This window comes from Opisthocomus hoazin, chromosome 6 (assembly GCF_030867145.1).
Source record: "Opisthocomus hoazin isolate bOpiHoa1 chromosome 6, bOpiHoa1.hap1, whole genome shotgun sequence".
Taxonomy (NCBI): domain Eukaryota; kingdom Metazoa; phylum Chordata; class Aves; order Opisthocomiformes; family Opisthocomidae; genus Opisthocomus; species Opisthocomus hoazin.
In genome coordinates, this window is record NC_134419.1 from 32,050,947 (window position 1) to 32,077,470 (window position 26,524).

Consider the following 26,524-nt stretch of genomic DNA (forward strand, 5'->3'; position numbering starts at 1 on the left):
TTAGAGAATTAAACAAGGCTTGAGAACATTCTTCACATCATTAGTAATGATTGGTATCATATGAAACCAGGTCACACCACATTCTTTAACTACAGCGGGTCACAGCAAAGAGCATCTCTTTCTTTCTAAGAAGAAAAGACAGACACACTTCACTTCAACAAACTATCAAGTCACGCCCAAAGCTTATTCTAATACAAAAGTTAGATAAAAAGTTGCGAAAGTACTGAGGAAAAGATCTGTAACGAAGCGAAACCTAAAAAATAGTTTTCCACCATTTCACTTTTTTTTTTTAAACATACACTTGCACGTAGTAAGGGAGTATTTTAAAGTGCGAGACAAACACACCAAAGCATAAAGATTTCTCTGTACAGCAGTAAGTATCACAAGACCATAATGGCAAGGGTCAGAGTATCATCAGATTTTAAAAAACCTGGCAGCAGTTTGGCTTGGGACTTCTCTAGTCAGCATGAAAACCATTTAAGCCCGGCTTCGTGTTTCATAAATCACGGCATATAGGTAAAAAGCATCTGGAAAGCTATAAATTGCATTTCAGAACCGTATACGGTGCATACACACTATATGCGCATGCATGGTGGGAAAGCTACAAAATGACACCTTTAATCCCATTACATTATGCTTGGCTGCTTCTCTGCCCCTTTTAATTCAGGTCTAGTTTTAAGAGCTATGTCAACAGGCAGGGCGGCAGGCGGTAGATGTGCCACACCAGCCATTTCCACATCTGCACTTCAGACAAGACATGCTCATGCTGATTCTTCCATTCCAGGCACAAACAATTATTAACATCTGAATACTTGAAAATACAGGAAATTAACAGCTGTTAAGGTCATGTTGGAACTGACAGATGTTTCTGGGAAAGATGTAACAGGGAAGTAAAAAATAAAAACAGAATGAGGAACTCTACAGGACTACTTGTCATTAAAATTATTATCGTTTCTCAAAGTATTTTTTTCTATTTAAGTATAAAGCATTTAAATTCAACCAATTCCACATAACCTGAACACATCCACTTTAGAGGCATCATTCTAGATTCTAACATCAGTGACGGTACTGTCGCTCCTATCAAGCTACAAAGCAACCGAAATAGTATGGTGACAGACACACAGATCACAGCATAAAGATAACTGTCAAGTTATTAATCTTGAAAAAGTTCATAGTCCAGATGTATAATGAAAGTATCAAGATTCAGGAACAAAGATACTACAGTTTAACGAGCCTTAGTGACCACAGGAGGTCATCTTGGATTTAGGTGTAAGAGCAACTTTATCTACAAAAATAACAACTGTTTTTTCTGGAAAACAGAAAAACTGGGTAAACGTGTCCTTAATTTTATGCGACTACGAACATGTTATGATATCACAGAAAAGCTACATTTGAAAAAAGCACACTGATTACTTTAAACAAATTAAACTGAGACAGTAAATAACACTACATTAGCTTGGCAACAAAACCAACACATATTAAACACATTTATCTAGTTTTCAGATACACAGGAATATTATAATTCATAATTATTCCATAAAGCTGAGTCAGTCATAACAACCCAGTTTCTCTTGTCACCTTAGTATAATTAAATGCAGCAATACCTCCAGATTTTAGCATGTTCTAAACCCCAAGATCTACATTTATTTATCTCAGAAGTTGGCGATTTATACCCACTCATAAATTAAAAGCCATCACTACTGTAACAGTCAAGTATTTCACTCCAAGAGTGCTAGCAGGCCCAGCAGTTTAAGTGCTTCTCCAGCAGTCAATCAGTGCATCTATAGAGCATATGGGAAAATAATTTCCTGGAAAACTGACACTGTATGTAAAACCTGAAGTGTTTCTGAGGTTTAATAGGTATTTTCTTTCTGAAGCTAGTGAAGTTATTTCTTGCCATATACAGAGTATCCAGAATAAACTAGCCATTATAGACTCTTTACTGAAGTACTGAAAGAGTTTCATGAATGCTTAAAAGATAGTGTTTAATTTGTGTAATCACTGGAGAAGCATGTTTATCACTAGTGTTTCCCACTAGAAATACTTCAACTTACCTAAATAGGGAATACAAGGAGTCATCTTCAAGCTGCTGATATAGTCTCTAAGCCTTTTGTAATTATCTTCTTTACTCATAACATACTCCAGCTTTTCAAAGGTGGCTTTATCTTTCCGACTTAGTAACTGGGGACAGCAGAGGAAAAAAGGCAAAACCCAGTAAGCTTAAAGTTTGATCATTATGATTTCTCTTTTACCCTTACAAGCACAGATTTCTACCTCCATTCCCTCACTGTTGTTATTAGTTTGTTTTTTTAAATAAAAATGCTTCAAAAATACAGCATTTACTCCTTAAAGATTAGTACTTGGAGAGTTTACAAAGAAAATTAGCTATTTTGGCTGTTAAATTTAAGCTAGCCTTTTAAAAAATTAGCCAAGTAAAACTTTGGTGTCCTGGAGGATCATTCTGAAGCAACATGAGTTTAACACATCACAATTTCATTCCACATCTACAATATTTCAAATTAGTAATTTATTCACTCTGATTATCCATAAGTTAACTTTTCTTTGTCAGATACACTGATAATTTTATGGTAATCCTGCTTCACAAAAACCCAAACTCCAAAATATGCTCTTATTCGTGATTTGAGAGTTCTCAACCAATGATTTTCCAAACCGCAAAACAATACCATTAAGATCTGATAAATATCTTAAACTAAACTACAATTTTTAAAACTACAAATTTAAAAAACAATGAATGCAGGTATGCATACATATACACGTACTTGAAGGTCCGGAAAAGAGTAAGGATTTAATCCATTTTTCTCCACAGAAGACACTATGGATTTGAATACAGGCTGTGTATATTCTTCTGCCAACTAGCAATTTTACTGGCTCTTAATGTTAAAAGGAATGCCCACTTCGAATACAAGACTTCCAAGTCATGCATGCATCTCCTTCACTGTTCACTCCTCCTCCCCATACCCCTTCCGTTAACAGAATTAACAGCAACTAGGCTCTCTTTGTAAGACTGGGAAAGTAAGTTCACGTATTTTTAAAACACCTAGCTGAATGGCTGCAAAACCACATTAAAGGCTTAATTTTAATTCAGAACCAGAATTTAAAGAAGGGTATAAGGTGTTCCCACTGAACATTTTGTCAGAATACTCAGTGCTCTGGTCCCAGTCACAATTTTTCCTCTATAGGATACCCAACAGTACAAAAATCGCAAGGGTCAGATGGCTAAATTTTTAAGCGTATTCCCTCTTCTCTTTCAGTTAAAGACCAACCTATGTGAACATGATAGAAGTGAAGCTTCCCTTCTGTAAAGCTGTAAATTCACTGTTGAAATAACTGCTCATTTTACTTATGTTTCCTATACCCTAGCCTTATTAGGTCAGCTAACACACCAAGAAACTGAACACTGTCTTTCAGAAGAAAGTCACTTCTAAGGAGTCACTTGTTTCCCAAGATACACTGATCTCTGACATTCCAGCAATTAATTTACATCTTTAGCTTTGGTTCCAATATCTGGATGAACTGCATCTCATGTTCATTAAAACTGCAGACATCTGCCAGTTCTGGCAACAAGGAAGCAGCAGACAGGTATGACTTCTTTCCAGCCACCAGAATGTGACGTGTATCTTTCGAAGTTTGCCTCCTCAGAGATGGTTCTAGTTTAATCAGCCTAGATCAGCTTGTCTTCAATAATATTCTAAAATATTCTGCCACCATTTGGTGTCTGGAAGGCTTTACAGACTGGAAAGCAAGACAAGACTAGCAGATATAGTAACAGTCTAAATTGAGATTTGAATGAAATGAATTGTATTTTCCTCAAAACCTGCTGATTTGCACAACCTTGTTCAAGTCTGATACACCATTTCAGGTTCTCTGAACAATCTCTAAACAAGTTGATCCTATATGACTTTCCCTTGTGCTCACAGTGCAACTCACAACATGTCTCCACTTCCTGCACTACCATAGAAAAGTACAGAGAACCCAACAATATTAAAAGTGCTTTCGTGAGGGCAAGTAAGGACCCAGCTGTTACTTCTTCAGTTTCGGAGCTCCTGCTTTTTCTAAATAATTTTTATTCCTCTGTCTCTTAGGTTCAAAGGATACAAAGAACAGTAAAGAGATGTACATATGCAGAGACAACGAAAGCTAAGGCTGACACTTTACAGTAGTAAGGAAGGATTCAGAGCCTTCCAGACTGCTCTTTGCTTTCTAAGTGCGCCAGCACTGAAGCCAACCTTTTTGAAATGCAAAAGAGGAGAAATGAGGTTTCAGGGTGCTGGCAGAGTGGGGCAGTAGGATTCACTCACCTAACTCCAGATGTCTAATGATTATTGCTCACATTGCCCAAGTGCTAGCTGGTCATCTAGACCTCCTTACATTAAAGGGAGAGAAGCAGAATATTCTATTCTATTCTAAGTATTTTCTTGGAAAGGTTCATAATTCTTTTAAAGTTCTGAATGGGGCAAATCATACATTAGAAACATTTATTATTCTCCAGAGTTCAGAGGGTGTACAGGCAACGAGTTAGAGAAATTTTAGACATACCGTCACAAGACACGAATTCCATCTTTTTTAGGAACATTAGATTACCAAGCAAGTATTTAATGGCTCCTTTCAACTCTAGATTCCAACCATATAAGGTGACTTTTTTTTTTTCAGGGAGTGAATATACTTGCAGCTATTTTCCTGACTTTAAGTCGGGTTGATTGTGGGTTGCTACAAACTATCTCAGAAATGGAGAAGAAATCCCTCCTTACTGGAAGTTTTGGAAGGTTACTGTATAACTTACTCATATGACTCAGCGACTCAAATAATAGCTTGGTATGCATTTTCACATGTCTTTTCCTGCTTCAATATAGAGAAAGCCAAAGGCTTCGAATTACTTCAAGAATTGACAAACTGAGCTCCCAGGAGAAAAACATCTACATTAGTTTGCCGTGCACATTGCTAGGAGCGATCCTGCAACTCGGATTTGCAAAGGCTTATATAAGATGATGAAAAGCACACACTCGCTTGGGATTGTATCAGAAATTAAACACCAGAAGTGTGTTTAATTTTAATAATGCAGAAGCGTGGCAGAAGTTACCTGGCATTTCAGATGTTGGAAGAGGGGCAAACTAAGAAATTATACATATGCCAACAGCACACAAATAATCCTCCTAAGTGCAAACCAGGACTCCTGGTTGACCAGTCAGGAAAAGACACTGGGGACTCCCAGTTCTGAATGGCATAATTATGGTAGTAACTAATACGGTTATATTAATATATAGTTATAGTTGGCATTTGTGTCAAGTCATGCACAAAAAAAAATTATTAGTTTTGCATCAGCTATGTAAAACTGTTGAGGCATCAATTCATCAACATGACAAAACCAGAAAAACAGAAGTTCTCCTCAAGATCATTTTGAAGTGGAGAGATTTTTGGTATTTGGAAATGATGTCTTACTTAACTGTGTATTTGCAAAATGCGCTCAGAATTCTAGATCAGTATCTCAGTAGGAGCAAATTAAATTCAGTTTTGGTAACATCTATCAACAGAACAACATTATCATTCAGTTATCAGACAGGGAAACACTTTGTAACATGCGATGGTGTGTTGACATGTCTTCAGTGAAAGTTTTTAGCTCTTTTTAATGATCTATTTATATGAATCCCTTGCACAGGAGCATTTCAGTCATCTCATTTCTCATACTTGAAAATGTTACAGTTCATCTGTCTATACAGCTGGGTAACTACACAACGTATGGCTGAATCAAGCACAGTGTTTTCTCAGCTCTGACTTATCAATGAGCTAAAGTGATTCCTAATGTTCTTCTGATCGAGGATACCACTACACAAAAATAATATTAATTCTAGTCAAAAACAGATGGCAAAAAAATGTTTCCAAATAATGCCATTCTTTCACAACTGTACAAAAGCAGACCTACAAATATACCTTGTAATGCAGTTGTTTCAACTACGAAAGTAGTTCTGAAAACTCCAAGGAAAATTGCTAGATGTAGTTATCGGTGCAAGAAACTACAAACCTCTTTATGGAAACTGAATCAAGAGTTTCTGGACATCTGCTCTCCATAGCAAAGAAAAAAATTCCAACAGTATAAACCCCTAAACGATTAAAGTATGACCCACTTTGGCATTCATAATTTTCCAGCAACTAAATACAAAATAGCTTCTGGCCAAATTAGAAGCCTCTGCATTTTGCAGAATCTGCAGGGAACTATTTTTCAAAGGAAAATATTTCTACGCGAGAACAGAAAAAAATTCAACAGGAAATCGTAGACTTCAGAGGCACTAGATACATTCTGTATACAGTAGAAGAAGATTAAAAGTATCTGTAATAATTACTGCACCCTTGAAAATAAGCTACAGAATGTTGTATTTTCCTAAGAATAAATTAAAGCCCCTCCATTGTCCTGCTGCTCACTTACCGCCCATGTTTTAGTCAGCCTGAAGATTGGAGCACTCTGTAGGCCTGACACAACTGCCATAAGAGCATGCAGATTATTCAGCTCATACAGTTTCTGAGGACAAAAATATATAAAATAACAATGAACAACTTTACAAGTTCTGTCAGTAATAAATACTGAGTACATAATCTAAAAATTAGGAAATCTTGCATGTCTGAAAATGAAGAGTTAGTTACAGTGAACTGCTGTGCCCCCATACCACTTCTATGGCATCTCCTAATTTTTCGTTACTGCATCTACACAGGTTTGGATTAGACCATCAATCTGCCTTGGTCAAGTAACTACTGGTACTACTGTCACAAAAGCTTAAAAGTGGTCCAGAAGAACTGCTGTTCCTTAAGCTCTCCTGCAATACCAATTATTCTGACAGCTACAAGCACCCAGAAATCTGAACTACATCCAGGGATTTTTCGTGGAATGCACACAAAGTGAGGAATTATCCCTAACCAAAAGACTTTGATAAAGAGAAATGGATACTCGATCACAGTATTGCAAATCCTGGTTAATCTGTTTGGAAAATTCACCATGGTAGGTTAGGATTCCAGCCACCATCTGACAGCAAAAACTTGAAAAACATGCTTCAGTGCAGTGTGAAGAGAGGAAGGGCCAGGACTCTGGTTCATCTACATGTAAGCCAAGATCTGCTGACCCTTTTCTCATGAATGTCAGTCCTAACAGCTTTCAGGAGGATGTCACAGGATGAGCGCTCTAACATGAATTTTTGAGTTCATGTACATTTTTGAAATAGTATTTCTTAAGTTGATATTATTCATGCCACCACTGGAATAAGAGATAACAGATCCTTTCCTTCCAATAGTAAAAGCAAACAAACTATTTTTGTTTTGACTGATGCTATTTGAACCGATTCTACACACAGTGCTTTGGTTAACCACAATTAGAAAACACATCCAGTAAATTATACTGTCTAATGAACAATATTTGAAATAAGGCATCTTTGCATTTCCTCAATTAAGCTTTTTTTTGTAAACAAAGTCTTCAATTTCAGGACTTCGGTCTGTCAGTATTTCTGACAACTTTGTTACATGCATAAGCCAAACAGCTATTCATGTCAACAGATACAACCACAGCTAAATCAGGTATCAGATAAATATTTACCAATGTGTATTTTTGAACTGACCAACTTAAGTATAAGAACTTTCATCATGGTGAATCCCACAACCCCTCCTCCCACCATCCAAATTCTTACCTTTGCAGTTTTAATATAGTGGCTCAAAACCTCAGCTCTTATTTTTAAAGTTTGTGCATGCAGAATCTCTCTGACAACCCAGAAGCTTACCTGAAAAGAAGAAAATTTGCCTTTTTAAGATACAGAGCTTCAATATTATATTTTTAGTATTTTTAGTTCATGAGTAATACATTAAAAGTCTCACAGCTTTCAATTTCCAACTATAAAGTTGAATGCATACTAGCAGATACAGATGCTTGTACTATAAAATTCTAATCAATAACCCAGATACTAGTTAAAAACCAAACTTTCTTCAAAGTGTTTTGCTGTTATTCTGCTCATTCTCACCCAAGATACCTTCTACCATTACATGACCAAGCAGTTGCTTAAATCCAATTAATAAATCCAACTCATGTTTAGAATTCAACCCTTTTATCTTGTAATTCTCTTCACCTTCCCCATTTCATAACTGGCTGCCATGCATTCCAGTATTTTATTGTAGAGTGCATGTTCTGGTGCCTGCTTTTCTCAGTGAGTGTGTGGGTGGCTAGAACTTGTCTTTGTAAAAGCTGTCGTATGAGTTAGTTCCGTACAAAGACACTGAGATCTGTTCTTCCAATAAGGAATACCCTTGTGCCGCCAGCACACCTCAAAAAAAACCCAAAACCTCAGCAGAATCAGTTATGTACAATCTATGCAAATAGACCCAGTTTCAGCCTAAGTTTGAGGATGAGATCTCACAGACACAAAGCAAATGGCAAAACTCTCAAACTTCAAACAATGTTCTCCCAAGAAATCAAGATCATGAAGAAATTTTATTAAGACAGTCTACAAAATGAAGGCATATAAAAACTAAAATTTCCACAACTCTCAGATGAGTTGAACAGCTTCAGCTACAGTTCACCAATATTTCCAAATTCTCAACACCTCTAAAAAAAATCAAACCAGTATCATCTGAACAAAATCAGAACATAGGGTAGGAAGTCTCCGCTATAACCTAGAGTTTGTATTTTGTACTCATACTGCTGGCTACACCAATTACCTGCTAATATACTGCATGCTATCATACTAATTTCTTAAGTTTTAGAGGGTTAACATCACTGTTGCATAAAAATCACTATTATATTCAGTATGGTATGAAGGATGGTTGCTGCATTCCATAGTTGATGAATGCCTCAAAAGCTGTATTTTGAAAATCTTTTGTTAACATGTCTGAACTCTAATCTTCTCTCCTCTGCTCCCCCGCGCCCTCTGCCCTCAAATACTTTAGCACAAAGAAGAATGACAGAAAATAAACACCTTCATAACTAATAAAACAGTAGCAAAGAGACAGCAAACAGTAACAAATACTATAGCTTTTATTCATGTATTCACTACAAGTTAGGTATTAGCAAGATACAGTGTGACTGCTATTTACCAAACTACGAAAACAGTCTATGAAGAAATGTATGCTCTCACATCTAAACATCCTTCAACCTGTCATGCTGCTTTAATTTTTAAAGAGCAATGCTAAACTGCTTCGTGTAAACTAACACTGCGTACTTATTCTGGTTCCTGCCCAAAAATTCAATAGAAAAAAATGACATATCCTGTTTATCCTGTTTCACTCTCTACAGTTATGTCAGCTCTTTATACAGAATAGCACGAGGAGATCCACACCTCCAAAATAATTACATTTTCAGTGGTCTTACAGTGATCTGATGAGAACTGGGATGTCAAAACACAACAGCTCTTTGGAACCAGAAAATGGAAGAATCACAAAAAACCCCATGAAGAAACCCACAAACATCTTGCATAACAACTGCTATCCTTTGGTCTGTTTGTCTAACACTGTATTAGCCAGCAAAGAATTAACCACGGAGCTTCGTTTATTTTTTCCTTTCTTTTCTTTCTTCCTTCTTTTTTAAAGCAAAGTATCTCCAGATAAACTCTGTTACACTGACAAATATAAAAAATGGTTCTGTGCAAACAGTATTGCTATAAAACGCGTAAGTACTGAATACGTAAACATTAAGTACTTGACAGTACTTCACAATATCGTCAAAATAGTTATACCTCAGTTTGATGTTCTGCTGTAGCTACACAACTTGAGAAAACCAACTTTTCTCTTGACTGATGAACGAGTTTGAGATTATTTCCCTTTGAAGATCAAGGGAATTTAAATTTTTAAGAGATTTTTTGTATCAAAGAATCAGGTAGAGACAACACACATATTGCTATGCCTTAAAATCCCAGATCTCTTCAGTCTCAAGTTAACAGAGCACTGATGAAATAGGAGACTGCCTGTGGTAGGCCAGACTATGAAACATTGATTGAGCATTGCTCTGTGTTTTGAGCATTCTCATAAGGTTGAAAAAAGCAAGCGATTTACTACATTGGCCCTGACTTTTGTGAAAGTTCATTAGTATGACAGTGACATAAGCACCGTGCCGCACAAGTACTCTTGTTTACTCAAGGAAGTCTGGTTTCCATCCCAGTCCCAGCCAGACCCAGTCTCAACACTTCCAAGCTCTTGCAGGAAAACAAAACCAGAATAAAATGCCAAACTTCCTTCCACTCTCAGAGCCATCCAGTCCCTTCAGTCACAAAATAGGAGGAGATAAAGAATTAAAACACACTTAACTATCTCCACTCCAATCACCTCAACTCCTTTTTGATGTGTTTTTACCAGCACTGACATGCATTTTTGGCTGGTCTCGCCTACTCACTGGTATCTTTAGGCAGCACCATCATCTAATTTATTCCAAATATTGAATAATAGACCATGCAAATAAACTCTTTTGTTTCAATAGGCTTTTTATTTTATCCAAGTTCATTCTCCATGTAAATCACACATACCTGTTCCGTCTATATTTCATGGTTATTTGGCTTCAAGTCCTCTTTCACTGCATTTAAATGGTATTATTTCTCACACTGTCCCACCAATATCAATCAGTTAGATGACCCCACAGCCTTTGGGCATCAGTGCCTTTGATACCAGTTCAAGACAGCATTTAACCCTTCACATATTTGCATATTTATCTTTTGCCCTATTAAGGTCAACCTAGGAAAACATCTTGAATCATAGCTTAAGCTTTTTAAATCGTGTTTTTGCCTTATCTGAAATACTAATTTTGTTACACTAGTGCTTTTAAGTTTCATAGTTGTTGGTTCCAAAACTAATTGTGCTGTCTGCTAATTAGCAGATAGGCAAATTCAAGACTAATGGAGTTTCTGGATTGTTCTTCCAAATATCTGTTAAAAACATTCTGACATGCTACACAAAAAGCATGTAATCTAAAATAGGCAGCAGTGACCTTGCATCGTTACAGCTAAGGTAGAAACTCTGTCTGTCTTTTGTTTTGTTTCCAAAGGAAGCACACCAGCCTCTTCCCCATCCCATTTTTTCCACTTCTGACAACCCTAGTAAAATTTCAATATCCCACTTTACTGCATCTCAGCAACACTACAATATTCAAGACAAACTGTGTCTCTTACATAATGTTTGCATTTGGTTTTTAAAAAAACTAAAACAGTTTCACAATGTTAGTAAAACAAAATCTGCCTTTATTGGAACAATATGCTTTAAAATTGTTCCAATGTATTGAATCTAGTTGACAAGTTTCTCAAATATTTCAAGGTCTGTGGTAGCACAGTTCCACCCCCATTTAAATAAAAACTTCAAGAAAGAGGTTTTTAATACACATAATCTTATAACCAGGAGAGCAACTGTTGCCTTTACATAAACTATGAAACTCTTCCAGATCAACGCTTAACATCAACCTTCAAAAAAATACACATATCTTGTTTGAAATTTATGATAAACACTTCTTTTAAAAAGGTAGAGAACAATGGTTTAGTAAGTAAGCTAGCTTGACAATTTTGCACTCTGGCAGATTTACCAGTTATAGCAGTATGATCCAGGCATACAAATAACTTTCAGAAGTAGGCTGAAAAAGGCAGAGATCAGAGTTTTAAACAGTTATGCAAAGAAATTTGGTATTTAAAAACAATACTTAGTAGTAGATGTGTAGATCTATGGAGTACCACGTAGCAATGTATTCTTCAAGAATAAGAGAATCCTGGCCTGGAATGATCCAATTGATTTCTCTTCCCTGAACTTGATCTGTTTTTTTACAGGCACCACATATAATTATCACATAACTAAGGCTGGAAATACACTACTTCATTCTCAGTGGACTGCAATTAACTGCATGTAATCATTATTGTTTCCAAAACGCTATCAGCAGATCAATTTGCTGTGAAGCAGCTGTTAGTGATTTAATATCCTCTTTACTTACAAAGCAAGAGCTGTTCATGGTTTTCTTTTGGCAAGTTTTGGGGGAAAAGAGGCAGATGCATAATGCATAATTTAAACCCAGTGAAATTTCAAAAGTTACAAGTCTGATGAAATGTATTCATGCTTGATAAAGCCGAAAGTCACAATGATTTTCCTGATTACTCATTTCAGGTCTAGTCATTAGAAACCCCCAGGTAAGTGGGGCAGGTGCCCAACAGGAACTACACTCTGCTGAGCAAGCACCCAGGGTAAGAACTGAAGGCCGAGAAGGCAAACCGGGCAAGGAAGATGAAAACTGCTTACTCCATCGTGCCTTCTTATTCCGAGCTGCCGCTGCCTCTCCCACAGGAATTCCTGGGTTTCACTGCTCCAAAAAGGATGATCAGTCTAAATACAACACGACACATTTGGAACCGTAGGCCCAGACCACATCAAAAGTTATCCAAAGTTCTGTCTCAGCCAGACAAAAGTTGAGGTATTAACATGAATAATAGGAACCTGTGACTTAAAACAATACTCGCCCCTTTTCCCTCCCCTGTCCAGTCCCACTATACTTTGAAGATAAGAATGATGACTTTCCTTGGTGCCAGAATATACGCTGATGCAAACTTCTTGGGAGACCTTCTTGAAAATGCTGTGTCCCTCAGCCACCAAATCTGCATGCAGCAGCTTCCCAAAAAAACGGTTAGAGGCAAACTAGCCCAGCATCTGAGCAGACATTGAATAGCTGGACTCATTTCCTCTTTATTATCTATCCTTTGACTCTTCAAGGCAGAGGTTCTCCTACAGGCTATTATGACTCCTATATCAATATTTTTCAAATGACACCTTAAAGAGAACAGAAACAAACGAGAAAAGAGAAACAGACTACCTAGACACACCTTCAAATCTTATGGCTTTAAATATAGTCCAAGAGGCAGCCTAAGCACAGCAACATCTGAATGTAATGGTGCCAACAATGCGAAAAACAGAAAGAAGCTACTTCGTCCTGTTCCAGGTGATTTAACGGCTTCAAGTACTTACTGGCTGCCTGTAAAAAACACCTTTTTTACATTTCTTTGGAGATAATCAACAGAATAGAGCCTCAGACTGTCCTGTCTTGATTACACCTGTGACTCCACAAAACTCACTGACACCACAAATGCATGCTCTAGATTTTGCCACTGTTCTTGTTTCAGGGGTGTCTTGAGTACAATTCAGATTACTGGCAATGTATTTCTTTTAGACATTAAAACCAGCAATAACAGGCATCTAAGAAAGGGAATCTTCTGTAGCAGCCAACGGACAGTCTGAAACCCAGAGGGGAAATGAAAGCCAGGGACAGAGCCTGTCAGATGGATACATCTTCGCTGGAGCTTAAAGACAATTGAAAATAAAGTTTTGCAGATATTAGGAAGGCTCTTAGGAAATCATTAGGAAAGATAGGAACCTGTCAGCTGACAGAGGGGCACATCCAACTTCTGTGGCTGTAGAGAAAGCACACAAATGGAGTGAGGCTTAATTACAAACCTAAACCTTCTGGCAAGAAAAATTGCAGCTGTATTCGTGTACATGCCACTATATGGAATGTCTATATAATGGCATCCAGAGAGAATCATAGACCACCTGTCATGGCATCAATCCTAGAGCTAACATATTCTGTTTGTATGTTTATTGCTCCTCTGGTGTTCCCCAAAAGTAAGCTACAGAAAGGTAGGGTTCATAAATAAGTCTTAGCCCCTTTCTGACTGCATCACTTCTAATGAGGCATTCAGATGCAAAGCCAAAGGGAAGAGAGGGGAGAGAGAAACAGTACAAGAAATTCTATATACAGCTGCTCAAGGCCAGTCAGTTGGAGTGCTGCATTTTATTGAAAGTCCTCCTTTACCATACCAAAAAAATTCAAACAGTGATATAGGTCTTTTAGTCCACTGAAACATACTGAACAAACTCAAAGCACTACCGATCTCTGAGCATCACCTAGTTTTATCACTTATTTCGAATCGACCTGCCTTTCAACAAAAAATAGCAGTTCTTTGAAATAAATGAAGCATAACAGAAAATGGAAATTAAGAGAGATTAAATAGCCAGTGACTATCAATTATCTAACATGCACTCTGGGTAATGAAAAGACGTAATATTACAAGAAATGTATTATTAAAAAGCAGGTATTCCTAGCATCTTATTCTCTTTATTGCCTTTGTTGTATGCATATAGCCAGTTTTGTATGGATTTTTACAAAAACTAAGACAAGAACATCACCCATCAATTAATAATCCAGTGAGCAGATTTGATAAGTGTTCCACAGAGTAAAATCATAGAATCCTAGAAAGTTTTGGGTCAGAAGGGACCCCTAGAGGTCATCTAGTCCAACCCCCCCGCAGCGAGCAGAGACACCCCTAACTAGATCAGGTTGCTCAGAGCCCTGTCCAACCTGGCCTTGAATGTTTCCAGGGATGGGGCCTCCACTACCTCTCTGGGCAACCCGTTCCAGTGTTTCACCACCCTCATTGTAAAGAATTTCTTCCTTATATCCAGCCTAAACCTACCCTGTTTTAGTTTAAAACCATTACCCCTCGTCCTGTCACTGCTGTCTCTACTAAACAGATTGTCCCCATCTTTCCTATAGGCTCCCTTTAAGTACTGAAATGCTGCAATCAGGTCTCCCCGCAGCCTTCTCTTCTCCAGGCTGAACAAGCCCAACTCTCTCAGCCTGTCCTCATAGGAGAGGTGCTCCAGCCCTCGGATCATTTTTGTAGCCCAGAAGCATCTTTTAAAAAGAATTAATTTCACAACAGTCACAAACCCAAAACGTCATTAGGATGAGTAAGAAGGAGAGACTTAAGACAGGATTATAATAATAAACTAATAGGATTTTGCTGGCATGATGGAATTCCCATATATTAATCTAAAAAAAAAAGTATTTAGAAGTTTTCTAAACATTATTTAACAATAGAGTTAGCATTTCAGCAACATTTCAGATCTTTAAGAGCCACTTTTAAAGTACAGGCATGTCCTCCCGGTTCTGGGCAGCTGTACAAAGCAAACCTTCCTTCCCTGCGTCCTTAACATTTTATAGGTTCAACATTTTTAAACAACGGTTCTGCAATGACAAATGGTCACAGTTTGCAGACAGACGATTGCTTACTCCCGTGATAAGGTTTCCCCTCCTTCCTTCTTGCTGCTAAGCATACTTTACCCATTCTTTAGTATGTCTGAAGTTGACTTTGATTAGCCAATTCCTGCAATTCTTTAGTACATTATAAAATTAGAAATAAGAAGTCCTTGATGAGGTACACTACCTAACATGGCCCTTACTACAAAAACATTTCAGAATATTCAGCAAAACAAGATGTTTCTTTGAAGAGATAACTTACTGAAATAAAGAAGAGGGCAAGTGTTGGAATCACTGGCATATCAGTGAGATTAGCATTGAGTATTTGTGTAAAACTAGCCTCAGGCCAGATACATAGTCCAATAAAGAAGCAACGTCAAAAACTAGATCAGGAAAATTTCAACTAAATGCAACCAAAAAACCCACAAAAAACAAAACCCAAACAAAACCCAACCAACCAACACAAACCCCCATCCAACAAAAAACAAAGCCCCAACCCAAACATCCCAGATTTTGATAGATGGTATGGTCACAAGAAGTTTGCGGTGTAACATTTTCTCTTCAGTCAAGAGGAAAAGTAGGCAAGCATCCAAAACCCATGCCCAGACAAGCATTTCAGTCATTAGAAGGTTAAGAAATATTCTAAGTGTTGTCGATGAGAAGTAACAGGCTTTGTTTATATCCTCAATGTGAGCAATAATGAAAAGTGAGAAAGTACACAACAGCTGATAGAAAAAACCTGAAAAGGTTAGAGGTTTGGTCTGAGCTTTAGACAATTAACAAAGATGTCTGTAGATCTGAGACCAGGTACAGAAGACAGGTCTGGAATAGAGCTTGTAAGTTCAAGACATTATCAGACATCTACTAGGGGAAAGATGAGGGTAATAGAATTAATTCATGAGAAGTACAAAATATTGTATTGCATAAAAAAGTATTAGTTTTGAGACTTGGTTGGCTAACTACATAACTGGAGTCCTACAGTTTTAATTGTGGAGACAGCTAAAATTCCAACCTTATTTTAAAAGTTGGTTTTACATGGAGAAAATTTTAGTTAAGAAAGCCACAAATCTCATATACATTATCTGAAAAATTATGCCAAATAGGGAGCTACAGAACAAGTTTTGTACAGTAAAGTCCTTTGCAATTTTTAAAGTTTGCCCAGAATCACCTCAAAAAGGTAACCATACTGACAAAAAGGTTGTATTTCTAGGGACAAAAACATCCGTGAGGAGCAAAAGACACCCAACTAACACAGAAAGAAATTACACCTAATTACTATGCCAGAAATGCTGTAGGATAATCCTTTAACCTGTAACGATGAATCTGTCTTTACATAAAGCACAGCCAGCATTTATGGGTAAAAAACCCACTACTTAATGAGTTACTGTTTCATCAACAACTACTATTTACAACAAAACAACAGCTACTTCTTCAGTATTGTTTTGGTTTTTGCATATCCTAAAGATAAGGAACTCCTTGTAGCAGATACTTTTAAGTTTTCAAGTAACTAGCTGAGATCTGTAATAAAATAAAAATGATGTGCCAGAACACTTAATTTCCCAGACTTTTTAAATACGTGCACGTAATGACACTGGAAAAAAGTAACTCACGTGATTGAATCTCCTGGTGAAAGCAACAGCATTTGGTGCAGAACTGTATTTCTCTTTTTTATTCCAGCCACAGCTTGCCAGCTCCTGGGACAACAAGGATGAAATTTCATTTTTTTTTAATTTGTGCATAACACATGTTCAGAGCCAAGGGCACACAGAGAGACAGAGCTTGAAACTTTCAAAATAACTCAGACCCGTAATACATAGAAGTAATATAGTTACACTTTTTCCGATTTCTTTTGTAATTCAAGATTCCACAAGTGTCATTTCTGAAACGTTTTGAATGATTAAGCAGTTGTTCTTTTGTTGAATAAATAGGGACTTTTTTTTTAACTTCTGCTCTCATTAAAAACCAGTGAAATAATTCAAGATCTATTTTGTTACCATAGAAAATCCTGCTTTAAATGCGAATCTGAGCTCAGTAGAGCAGCATGTTCTTTTGTTTTTAATTGCTTTCTGAAGATATTTGAAGTCTGCTGAGATATTTGAAGTCTGCTGAGAAGATATACCTCATTAACAACATCTAGACATGTCCCATTACTTTAACATGGCATGTTGCATCTAAAAAAGTACCAAAATTGCCACATTTTGTAGCAACAATAAAAGAAACATTATTTCCAGTCTTCCCTTCCAAAGGAGCCAATTTTAAGTTGAACAATCAGCACTTAGGCAAATAGTTTTGTGGAGTAAAAGGGACCAAGCTGACCTGCTTAAAAAATATAAAAAAATAAATTGCATAGTTCCTGTACTTAACAACAATCTTAAATCGTAAAGTCTGAAAAAGCATTACCTATAACTACAAAGTTACAATGCCTCTTATTTGTCTGTAGAACTTAGTCAGTAGTTGGGCAACTACACCGTATTCCTTGGTATTTACCACCACCTAGTTTCAAAAAAGCAGTTCTAATTGAAATCATAAAAAACTAAATGTACCCATGAGTTCTTTTATTTGTATACAACAGCATACAGAATAGAAGCAAATATATACAGCATACAGGACACAACCTATTCCAGTGCTACCAAGAAAAACTAATCAGAGACAGCTTAGTATCCGTATGTGCATTTTGTAATTAACTTGAACCTTTTCTTTCACCTCCTGCACACAGCTTCTCCATCTCACTTGCAAGACCTCTCTCACCAGTACTTTCTCTTGACTATGGACTAAAACAAAAGCAGTTTCCTTTTGCTGCCTGTCCACAGTTTCTCAGCATTATCACCTGCTCAGTCTGCTGCAGGGGAAACCCAGTTTTTCACAATCCTCTTCCACCTTGCTAGAACCTGATTGCCTAAAATCATTGCCCTTGACACTGCTCATCCCATCACCCTAAGATGCCATCAAACAGAAGAGCAGGCACCAAGGATTTGCCTTCACTGCATTTGGTCTGCAAGAAGTAGGGTACAGTCCTAACGAGCACGGACCGGACTCTGCACACACTACCACAATACATCACACTAAATTTGCTGAATTGGAAACTGGAATTCAGAAATCATTCTTATACTTCTATACAAAGATTCACTTCTTTGCTAATCAAAGAGACCATGCCTCCTACTCCATTACTCTAATTCAGGCACGGTTCTTAGATCTTCATCTAGAATTCCACTTTTTCTGCTACAAGTTTTAAACCTTCACAAGGATTATTTCCTTAGTCTGCCAGTCAACTCAAGCACAGGAGTTACCAATTTCTTCTTTTCTGTAATTTATTTAAAATGAGTTGTAAGACTGAAAGGTTTAGGATCAAGAATACAAAAGCCAAACTTTCTCCATAACTCATTTTCTATTCCCTTCTGAATCTATAGAATTTTATTTTCCTCAACAAAATACTACAGGAGCACTTAAATTATAAATGTACCACCTGGCAGAAGGAGAGACTGTGCTTCTACGGGTAAAGTGAAAGTTTAAAATAGGAGAAGAAAAAGCAAGGATTAATAGTGGAACCATTATACAACTTCAGAAGAAGTGGAGATGAATATTCAATAAGGAAACTTTTTTTTTCACTGCCTAGTCTGTGAAGAAAAGAAGATGAAGAAGTTAAAGGCAATAACCCAGTAAAGATTTTCAATGTGAGTACATATGGGTAAATAATCTTGAAGAATGTATTAAAATATGTAAAACAAGTAATCAGATTTCCCAAGAAAAGCAAGCTAATGTGTTCTGCAAGGGGACATCTGGCATTTAGCTCATGTTAACTTCGCCACCTTTTGCTTTATAGTCACTGCTCCCTAGAAAGCCACAACTGCTACGAGAAAAAGAAAACAAGAAACAACACACCACTTGTCATTCGTGGGGAATACAGGGAAATCATATGATTGACTTGGGGAACTCAGTTTTTTTGTTTCCCAAAAATGAAAATGCAAATTGGCTGCTTTCACACAGACTGAAGTTCATGTAGCAGAGGTGTGTTCTTTACCGCCTTTCTTATACTGCAGCCCCCAATTATTAATTAACAAAGAAACAGTAATATCTTCTACTTTATTTTCTCAGAAGTAACCTGCAGGCATTTTGAATGATGCAGAAAGGTGGTTTCCAGTATCACGTGGAGTGCTACAGTCTGCTTAAAGCTCAGGCAGAGGATCCTGTCACTATATACCAAGCCAGGGCAGCTGTTCAAGCCCATGCTTCTGGCTCAGCCTAGATGTAAAGTGATCTACTGTACCTTAACCCTGAGTTACAAGGACTATGCTAAGCTCCCTGTTCATTTTTTTTCCTAAGAGCATGAAACAGGCAGTTACAGTGGGTGATGTGTAGGAACTCTAGCACACATGTGAAACCTTGGTAACTGTGGCAAATTTGAATACAGGCAAAAAGAATTATATTTATTTGCTACAGGTACAGGCAAAAGGCTGTAGAAGTATACAAGTGTGTGCTATGAGTATGTTAATTGATTTTGATGCTAAAGGAAAAACTACTATGTATCACTCTAGAAAGTGTTATTCAGCTCTGTTAAGACAAACAAAATTAAATTCTGATACTTTTTAAAAAAACAACAATATTTCAAGAAAATATTTTAACACAATGAAGAAGATGCAACAGTAATTTAGATAGTCAAGAAAAACTGATATTTGAAGAATACTGCTCACACATGTCTTAAAGATGGTGAAAATTAATTTCCAGTTCTTTTAAAAATTAAGTATCTTGGAATAAACCTTTGAGAACCCCTATTTGCAAAAACAAATGAAAACCCATTAAATGCTAGAAATATTCATTCATATCTCATTCTACACAGTTTGGGAAATGGACTGAGATTCACAGCCTGTGCAGCAAAGATTGCTGTAATTCATCAGTGAATCTAGAATAAACACCCAGTTTTTATGTCTTGGCACACTGGGAAAGAGGTTGTTCATTATCTCCCACAACACATGTGGATGAGAGCTGTGAAATTTGATTCTAAACATAGTATCTTCTAGCACTGATATAAAAAAAAAATCACAAATTCTATCAACGCCTTTTAGACACTCAAAGCCTCAGTTCAGAAGCCCTTTTATACAGGTGAAATCAGCTCAACATTGTTTTGGTTTCTAATTACAAATTCAACAATGTTTGAGTGCAAACGTCAAGGTACATGTAAAAGATTCACAACCTGACTGAAGGTGTGCATATGGCACACAGGCTGGTAGATAATTCAAAGCAGCTCAGGAACCTACACCACTTCGTTAATCTGCTGTCAATCACCTTTAGGCAAACTAAGTGTTTCATGTTGTCTTCCCCTTCTGCAAAACACGAGGAAAGCATTTTAATTGTCTTTACCTTCTTCTGACCTGAGAGTTAATCTGTACACCCCTCTTCCATAGAGGATTAACACAATTCAGAGGCACATCAGATACAAGAGGACAGACCTCTGCATACCTGTGAAGCAGCACTGATGGACAGATAATACTTGCACACTGTCAGCGCCTTCAGTTGCTTTTGCCCAAACACTGGAGAAGGGTCAGAACAGCTGCCCTTCCTCACACAGATATTTTCCAGTGAAGGCATCATGTGAATTTTTCTTCTGCAGTACATCCAGATTTCTTAAAATTAATTTATTTCTAGATATATTCACCTACTTTCTCACAGTCTTCCTTTTAGAGAAGTTTCATTATTTTATTCTGCTTTTCCCCTTCATGGTTTACAAGGAGTTAGACCAGCCAAAGTTAAGTGTGCTTTCATGACAGTTCTTCTCACCTACCAGAGACTTGCTGTAGGTCTGCTCACACAACATAATCTGAGATACAGAAGATAGCATTAAAAGAGCAACAAATTATGAGGTATGCAGCATTGGATCAATGGCACTGTATCTAACTTGCTTTCTTGTGGTTGTTACACAGCTGACTGCTCATCCTGTGCAGTGCTGGAAGGGGACTGCAAAGAATAAACTACCATCAAGCTCAAGCGGTGGAATTTCTTTATCTGCAGATCACTAGGACAAGGTTACAACTAGTTAAACTGGTGTTTTTATTTTTCAATATTTGAAACTCAGTGTAACTAGAGATGAGGCACTGCATAAAAGCACCCACAGCTTATGCAACTTCAACAGTCAGGGGCTGGGGGAACCCTACATAGCAGTAAAGTTTAACATTAGAAAAAGTACACAAACACACATGCGGAAAACATTCAAAAGAATCAGATAAAAGAGTAAAATACTTTAAAATTTTGGAAAAGAGCTTCAAAAAAGAGAGATTGTATTAGAAGATCAGGATAAACATATTCTGCCAATCAAAAAGACTCTAAGGATGCCCAGGAAAAAAGCCAGAGAGATCAAATTGGAGGCTCTTTGAAGGATTTAAAAAACCACACAACCCCAAACATAAAACACCCCCTAACAAAACCCTAAAACACCCACACAAATCCACACGAGTTGAGAAATAAGCTTGCTGAAATCATAAAAGCTAAATCATTACAATGTTTTCAAGTACAGATCAAAAAGAAGCCTTCAAAAAATCTGTGGGTACACAAATGATGAAATCAATCACAACCAAGAGATTCAGCAGGTTTCTCCACTTGAAGCAAAATATTCTTCAGCATGCCACAAGAGTGACATGACAAAAGCCTGCTACCATTAAAATATCTTATGATAGTCTACAGGTGACTGATTAATTGGCAAAGACTTCCACACTACTGATAAAGTGGCCAATAAACTTAAACTTTCAAAAGTGCAAAGCAATGCCCACAGGAAAATGCTAATCATAGAGAAATGAGGATAAACAAATTCACTATTTATTATAGTCACTGTGAAGATTCTGGAAACATTGGTTCAAGTCAGGCTGTAATCAGAAAGGAAGATGGCATTACATAAAAAAAAAAACCAGACAACACAAATCATCAATATATTATCCCAATATGTAAACAGATCACACCCATTCTGAATACAAGATACCATTACAGCCATTTATCTTTTTCCAAAAAAAGAGATGACCCAGTTAGTTAGGGGAACACAGGACAGGATGAGGTACAGCAAGAAGTATCAGGAGCTAAAACCTAAAACATTATGATCAGAATAGTCAAATCAAGATATTTATCATTCAGTAACATTAAAACCCAAATACTTTATTTCTAGCACTAGCTGAACATATACAAATTTGAATACTTCATTCCTCAAACAATTAGTTCCAGATATTTGTGTTATAAAACCATATGCTTTGGAGCTGGGACAAAAATTAAGATTTATTGACACATTTACACTTAGCAATTTCAAAATTCATACACCAGCAGAACATTTTCATGAATGAATTTGAAAACAAAACCAATGAACTACTTACTTCTGGCTGAATCGCTTTAAACACAGGGACATCCATTAGCGTTATCTGACCCTGAAATAAAAAAACAACATATAAGTTAAGCTGAAAATCAACTTTGCATTGCATTAAGTTGCTGTGCTGCATGAGAACTGTAATTGTTTGATTTTCCTTTATTATTTTACTTCCATTTTGTAGCTAATTTCAGAGGTTTCAGCTTCTGCCACAGCGCTGTCCTGCAAAACCAGAGAACAAAGTGCTCCAAACTTTACATTTAATAAAATAAACAAATTATGAAAAATTATTCTCAGGAGCATAATCCTGCACTTTCATATGCAAGTTGGAGCTTGAACTCAGAAATACTACATAAGAAGCTATCGAAGAATACAAGGAACTAACTTCTGATGCTCACGGGCAGTTTCTCTTCAAACTCTGAATTTCAGTCTAGGTGTTACACAATTCTACTGAGACAACCCTATGAATTTTTCAATCAATACATGAACCATATTTGGACAAGTAAAGTAATTGTTCAGTTGCACAGCAACAATTAAAATTGAAGACAGCCATCTCACTTCCACCGAGGCAGAACCAATAAGCACATTTTCATTCCAGGATGTCTATTTAGCTTTGAAAAGGGTAAAGAGGAACTCAGAGCCAAAGATCAGGTTTTGCATTTTGAAACACATTCACAGAGCTGTATTTTAAGCGTATAGTTTAGGATTGCTGTCTGCCTACGTATCCAAAAGAAAGAAACCATCTCTTTCAAAGCGTGTGTAGGTAGCCAAGATATACTCGTGCCATCCGAGTCAGGCATCACAAATATCCTTTTAACAATGAATCCAGAGACTTTTTTCCGTTTCCTCAGACGCGAGCTGCATAGCTTTATTCCCGTTTCCTTGAAAACGGCGATTCCTCCACTTATACGCTCTGTGGTACACATGCTGACAGCTTTGTGACTCTCACAAACTGCAATGTCAACGGAGTGGCATTGTTGGATAACAGAATAGCTTCTCCGATAAAGTCCATCTTGCAGAAAAAATTTAACTAGGATGCTCCAGTTGAAAGAAAGCAGGTGTAAAGAGATGGACCTGTTCTAATGAGAATACCTGCTCTAATGAGACAAGAAGTGATGCATTTTGCCAAAGATGACCTAATCTTCATTTTGTAGTAAATCTCCTTGACTTCTAAATCTATTTTTAAGTATGATTTCTAGCAACTAAATATGACCATAAAAAAAAAAGATACCTATCAGTCCAAATTTCTGTAACCAACACACTGGATACAATCTGGTACAACAGCAATACAACATCACAGAAGTAACAAGTCCCTTATGAGTTTCCACTTTAGAAACTTTCTTGCCTGGCCTCTGTATTAATTGGCTGCTCCTTCTTGCGAACAATAGTATTTCAAAGCTGTATTAGATTTTTCTAGTCTTGGGCTAAAGTGAGATTAAATGAGACCAATTAAGTGAATCCACACACTCCACTACAAATAAGACAACATACACTCAGAAACGTGCACATCTGAACACCTTTGTTAACAGTAAATTCTGTACAAACTTTTACATAAACCAGACATTCTTGGTCCTGTAACAAAAATACTCGCATGCGGTATGTGGCATATGATTTGTACCTGCCACTCGTTAATACCCATAAGCTATTTAAATGCCAACTTAAAAATTAATCTCCAAACTATCTTTATTAAATGTGGTTTAACAATCAACTGATCAGCTGCAGCATCTGCCTCGACAGCAAATTATACTGTACCTCAAAAGTTTAAATGAAGTCAAGGATATCAGGCAGACATACCCCCCCAATTTGTTTTAAGCAGTAGGGATTCTTAAGAACAGAAAATCAGGAACAGAATAAGCCAAAACACCCTTTACTTTCAACACAACCTCTCTATTCCCCTGCACTCATAGCAACTACAGTAAAATATATATTATAAACTTTTGCCAAAAACAGAAGATGCCTTCCAAACTGAAAGCAACCTTGCTAACTGAAACCATTCTATTCTTTTATTATGAGGTCTATGAAGAAGTGACTTTTTCTTGAGGGAATAAAAATGGTTTCTTTGTCAAAATTTAAGACTTTCAGCTCTTTTTTTCTTTTCTTTTAAGACCAAGGTCAAAAATGCAGAAATCTTCACATAAAGCCTTTTTTCAAGAGGAGTAGTCTTGTCTTGCCACAAGAAGTACTGACAGCAACAAGCCATTCCCAGCAAGCGAAGTGGACAAATATGTGAAAGTGCGCCCAGGCAACATAAAATATTCCAACAGTGGTTAATGAAACTTTGCTTTTGAAGCATTTTGAATGCATGCACAAACAATGCTGGTAATTTTTTGACCAATTTCCCATCGTTTCCTAACCTGAGCAGGTTATCTGGCAGAAGACAAGGACCCCTTGGACAGTGCTAGGAGTACCACCTTGCCAAAAGCCACAATATGCTTGACAGTGCTCTGCTATAGGTTAAGGACATAGCTGGATCTTCACATTGCAAGCAGCAGGGCATCAGAAACTTCTAAACATGTCATAGCTGTCATTCTGGGTTATGTGACCCTGTACCTGGGTAAGCAAAACCAGCTTCATCTTGGCAATTCAATAGTATGCCCTCTTCTTTGAGATATCTCCGCATAAGGCTCTTTTGGGGAAACAAATAGGCAAGGCATGTCTTTACTGGGGCGGGGAAAGACAACTGACAAGCAGGGGGAACAAGATTTATCTCCAAAAGCATGATATTTAAGAAGGGGGCAGGGAAAATTTGGCTAACTAATTTCTGGAGTTAAAATGGACTTGAAGCTAATAATAAACACATGTTCAGAGAACCCTGATCCTAAAGGTAGCTGAGGCCCAAATTTGCTTATTTATTTCTAAATCTGACTTAAAAGTTTAAGATGTTAACTTCAGAAAGTCTAAGAAAAGGGCTTCCCTATGAAGGCAGCACTTCTCTAAACACAGAAAGTCTGTACCACTGTGTAAGACAAACTTGCCTGATATTTGGGGGTTGTGTTATTTTGAACTCCCCACTCACCAGGAAGAAGCAAATCTATCCCAGTTCTGTAAACCACCTAAGCACATATCCGTGGCTGTGCAGGCACAAGCACCAGGCGATTCCACTTTCTCACCTGCAGAGAACACTCAAGAGACAGAGGGACAGAAGGAAACTGTGGATTCATCTCTCTCACCCGATCCAATCCCAACCATGGAACAGCCACACATTACAGCAAGAGTTAACTCCTATCTTTGACTTCCAAGGTGAAAAACCCAGTCCTGAAACACCAGCCATAGAACTCAATCTCTAGTCTCCTGTTTGTCTCCTGAAGTATACCAAGCTTTCTCAGATATGTATTGTTTTAGGTAAATATGTGGCTGAATGAACGTATTGCTATGCTTCCCAATAAAAGAAATTAAAAAGGAAATTCACTGGGGTGGGGAAGGTGAAACAAAAGAATGGGCACGTCAATGAAAACTGAATATAGTGTATATTAAAACACCCTTACGAAAAGACCAGGCATTTAAATAGTTATTAACATTTCACTGCAAATCTTCCTCAACAAAAAAAAGATTACAACAACAGCGCAATAAAAATGAGCCAGGAAAGTGATTCATTGTTCACACACAAGAGAGAATGCTTAAAAATCGATGTTGTCTTTCTTCCCAGCCCTCCATAGTCTGTCATCTTCACCAACCTGAACTGCCTTAGCTAAATTAGAATATTATTTGTTCCAGTAGTGACTCCTAAACCAATTATTACTTCAATAGTAATAGGATCAATACCCACTATTTATAAAACCAAGACAGTTCTTATAACTTCACATCAGAATTCACATATCAAATCAAATGCATACATTTTCAATAGGGAATGGTATATTAACACTGGTGAAAAAACCCCACACACGTCAAAGATCAAGATTAATGCTCATCACTAAAAAGATTATGAATTGCTATTAAGAATATTACAATATTAAAAATGCAACTCTAAGAACTAAAAGATATCCAGTACGTTTTAACAGAGAAACTTCTTGATTCTAGCATCACGTAGATATTAGGCTGGGGGTATTTGTCCTTGTTTGGTTTATACATGTTGCTGCTTTCATTAAAAGTAGTATCTACAGTAACACATTACCACTTCAAGTAACATCCCTTATCGAGGTTCCTTTCTTAGG

General features: G+C 37.1%; 1 protein-coding gene across 8 annotated transcripts in view; it reads right to left on the bottom strand.

Moving 5' to 3' along the window:
- The window catches only part of RALGPS2 (Ral GEF with PH domain and SH3 binding motif 2), a 124,279-nt gene that overhangs the window by 60,811 nt on the left and 36,944 nt on the right, over positions 1-26,524 (bottom strand). For all 8 annotated transcript variants that reach the window (XM_075422564.1, XM_075422563.1, XM_075422570.1 and 5 more), the window contains 5 exons: positions 22,384-22,434; positions 16,648-16,731; positions 7,686-7,775; positions 6,440-6,532; positions 2,055-2,181 (listed from right to left, as the gene is read on the bottom strand). In XM_075422564.1, coding sequence (XP_075278679.1) covers positions 2,055-2,181; positions 6,440-6,532; positions 7,686-7,775; positions 16,648-16,731; positions 22,384-22,434 — 445 coding nt within the window. The remainder of the gene's footprint in view (positions 1-2,054; positions 2,182-6,439; positions 6,533-7,685; positions 7,776-16,647; positions 16,732-22,383; positions 22,435-26,524) is intronic.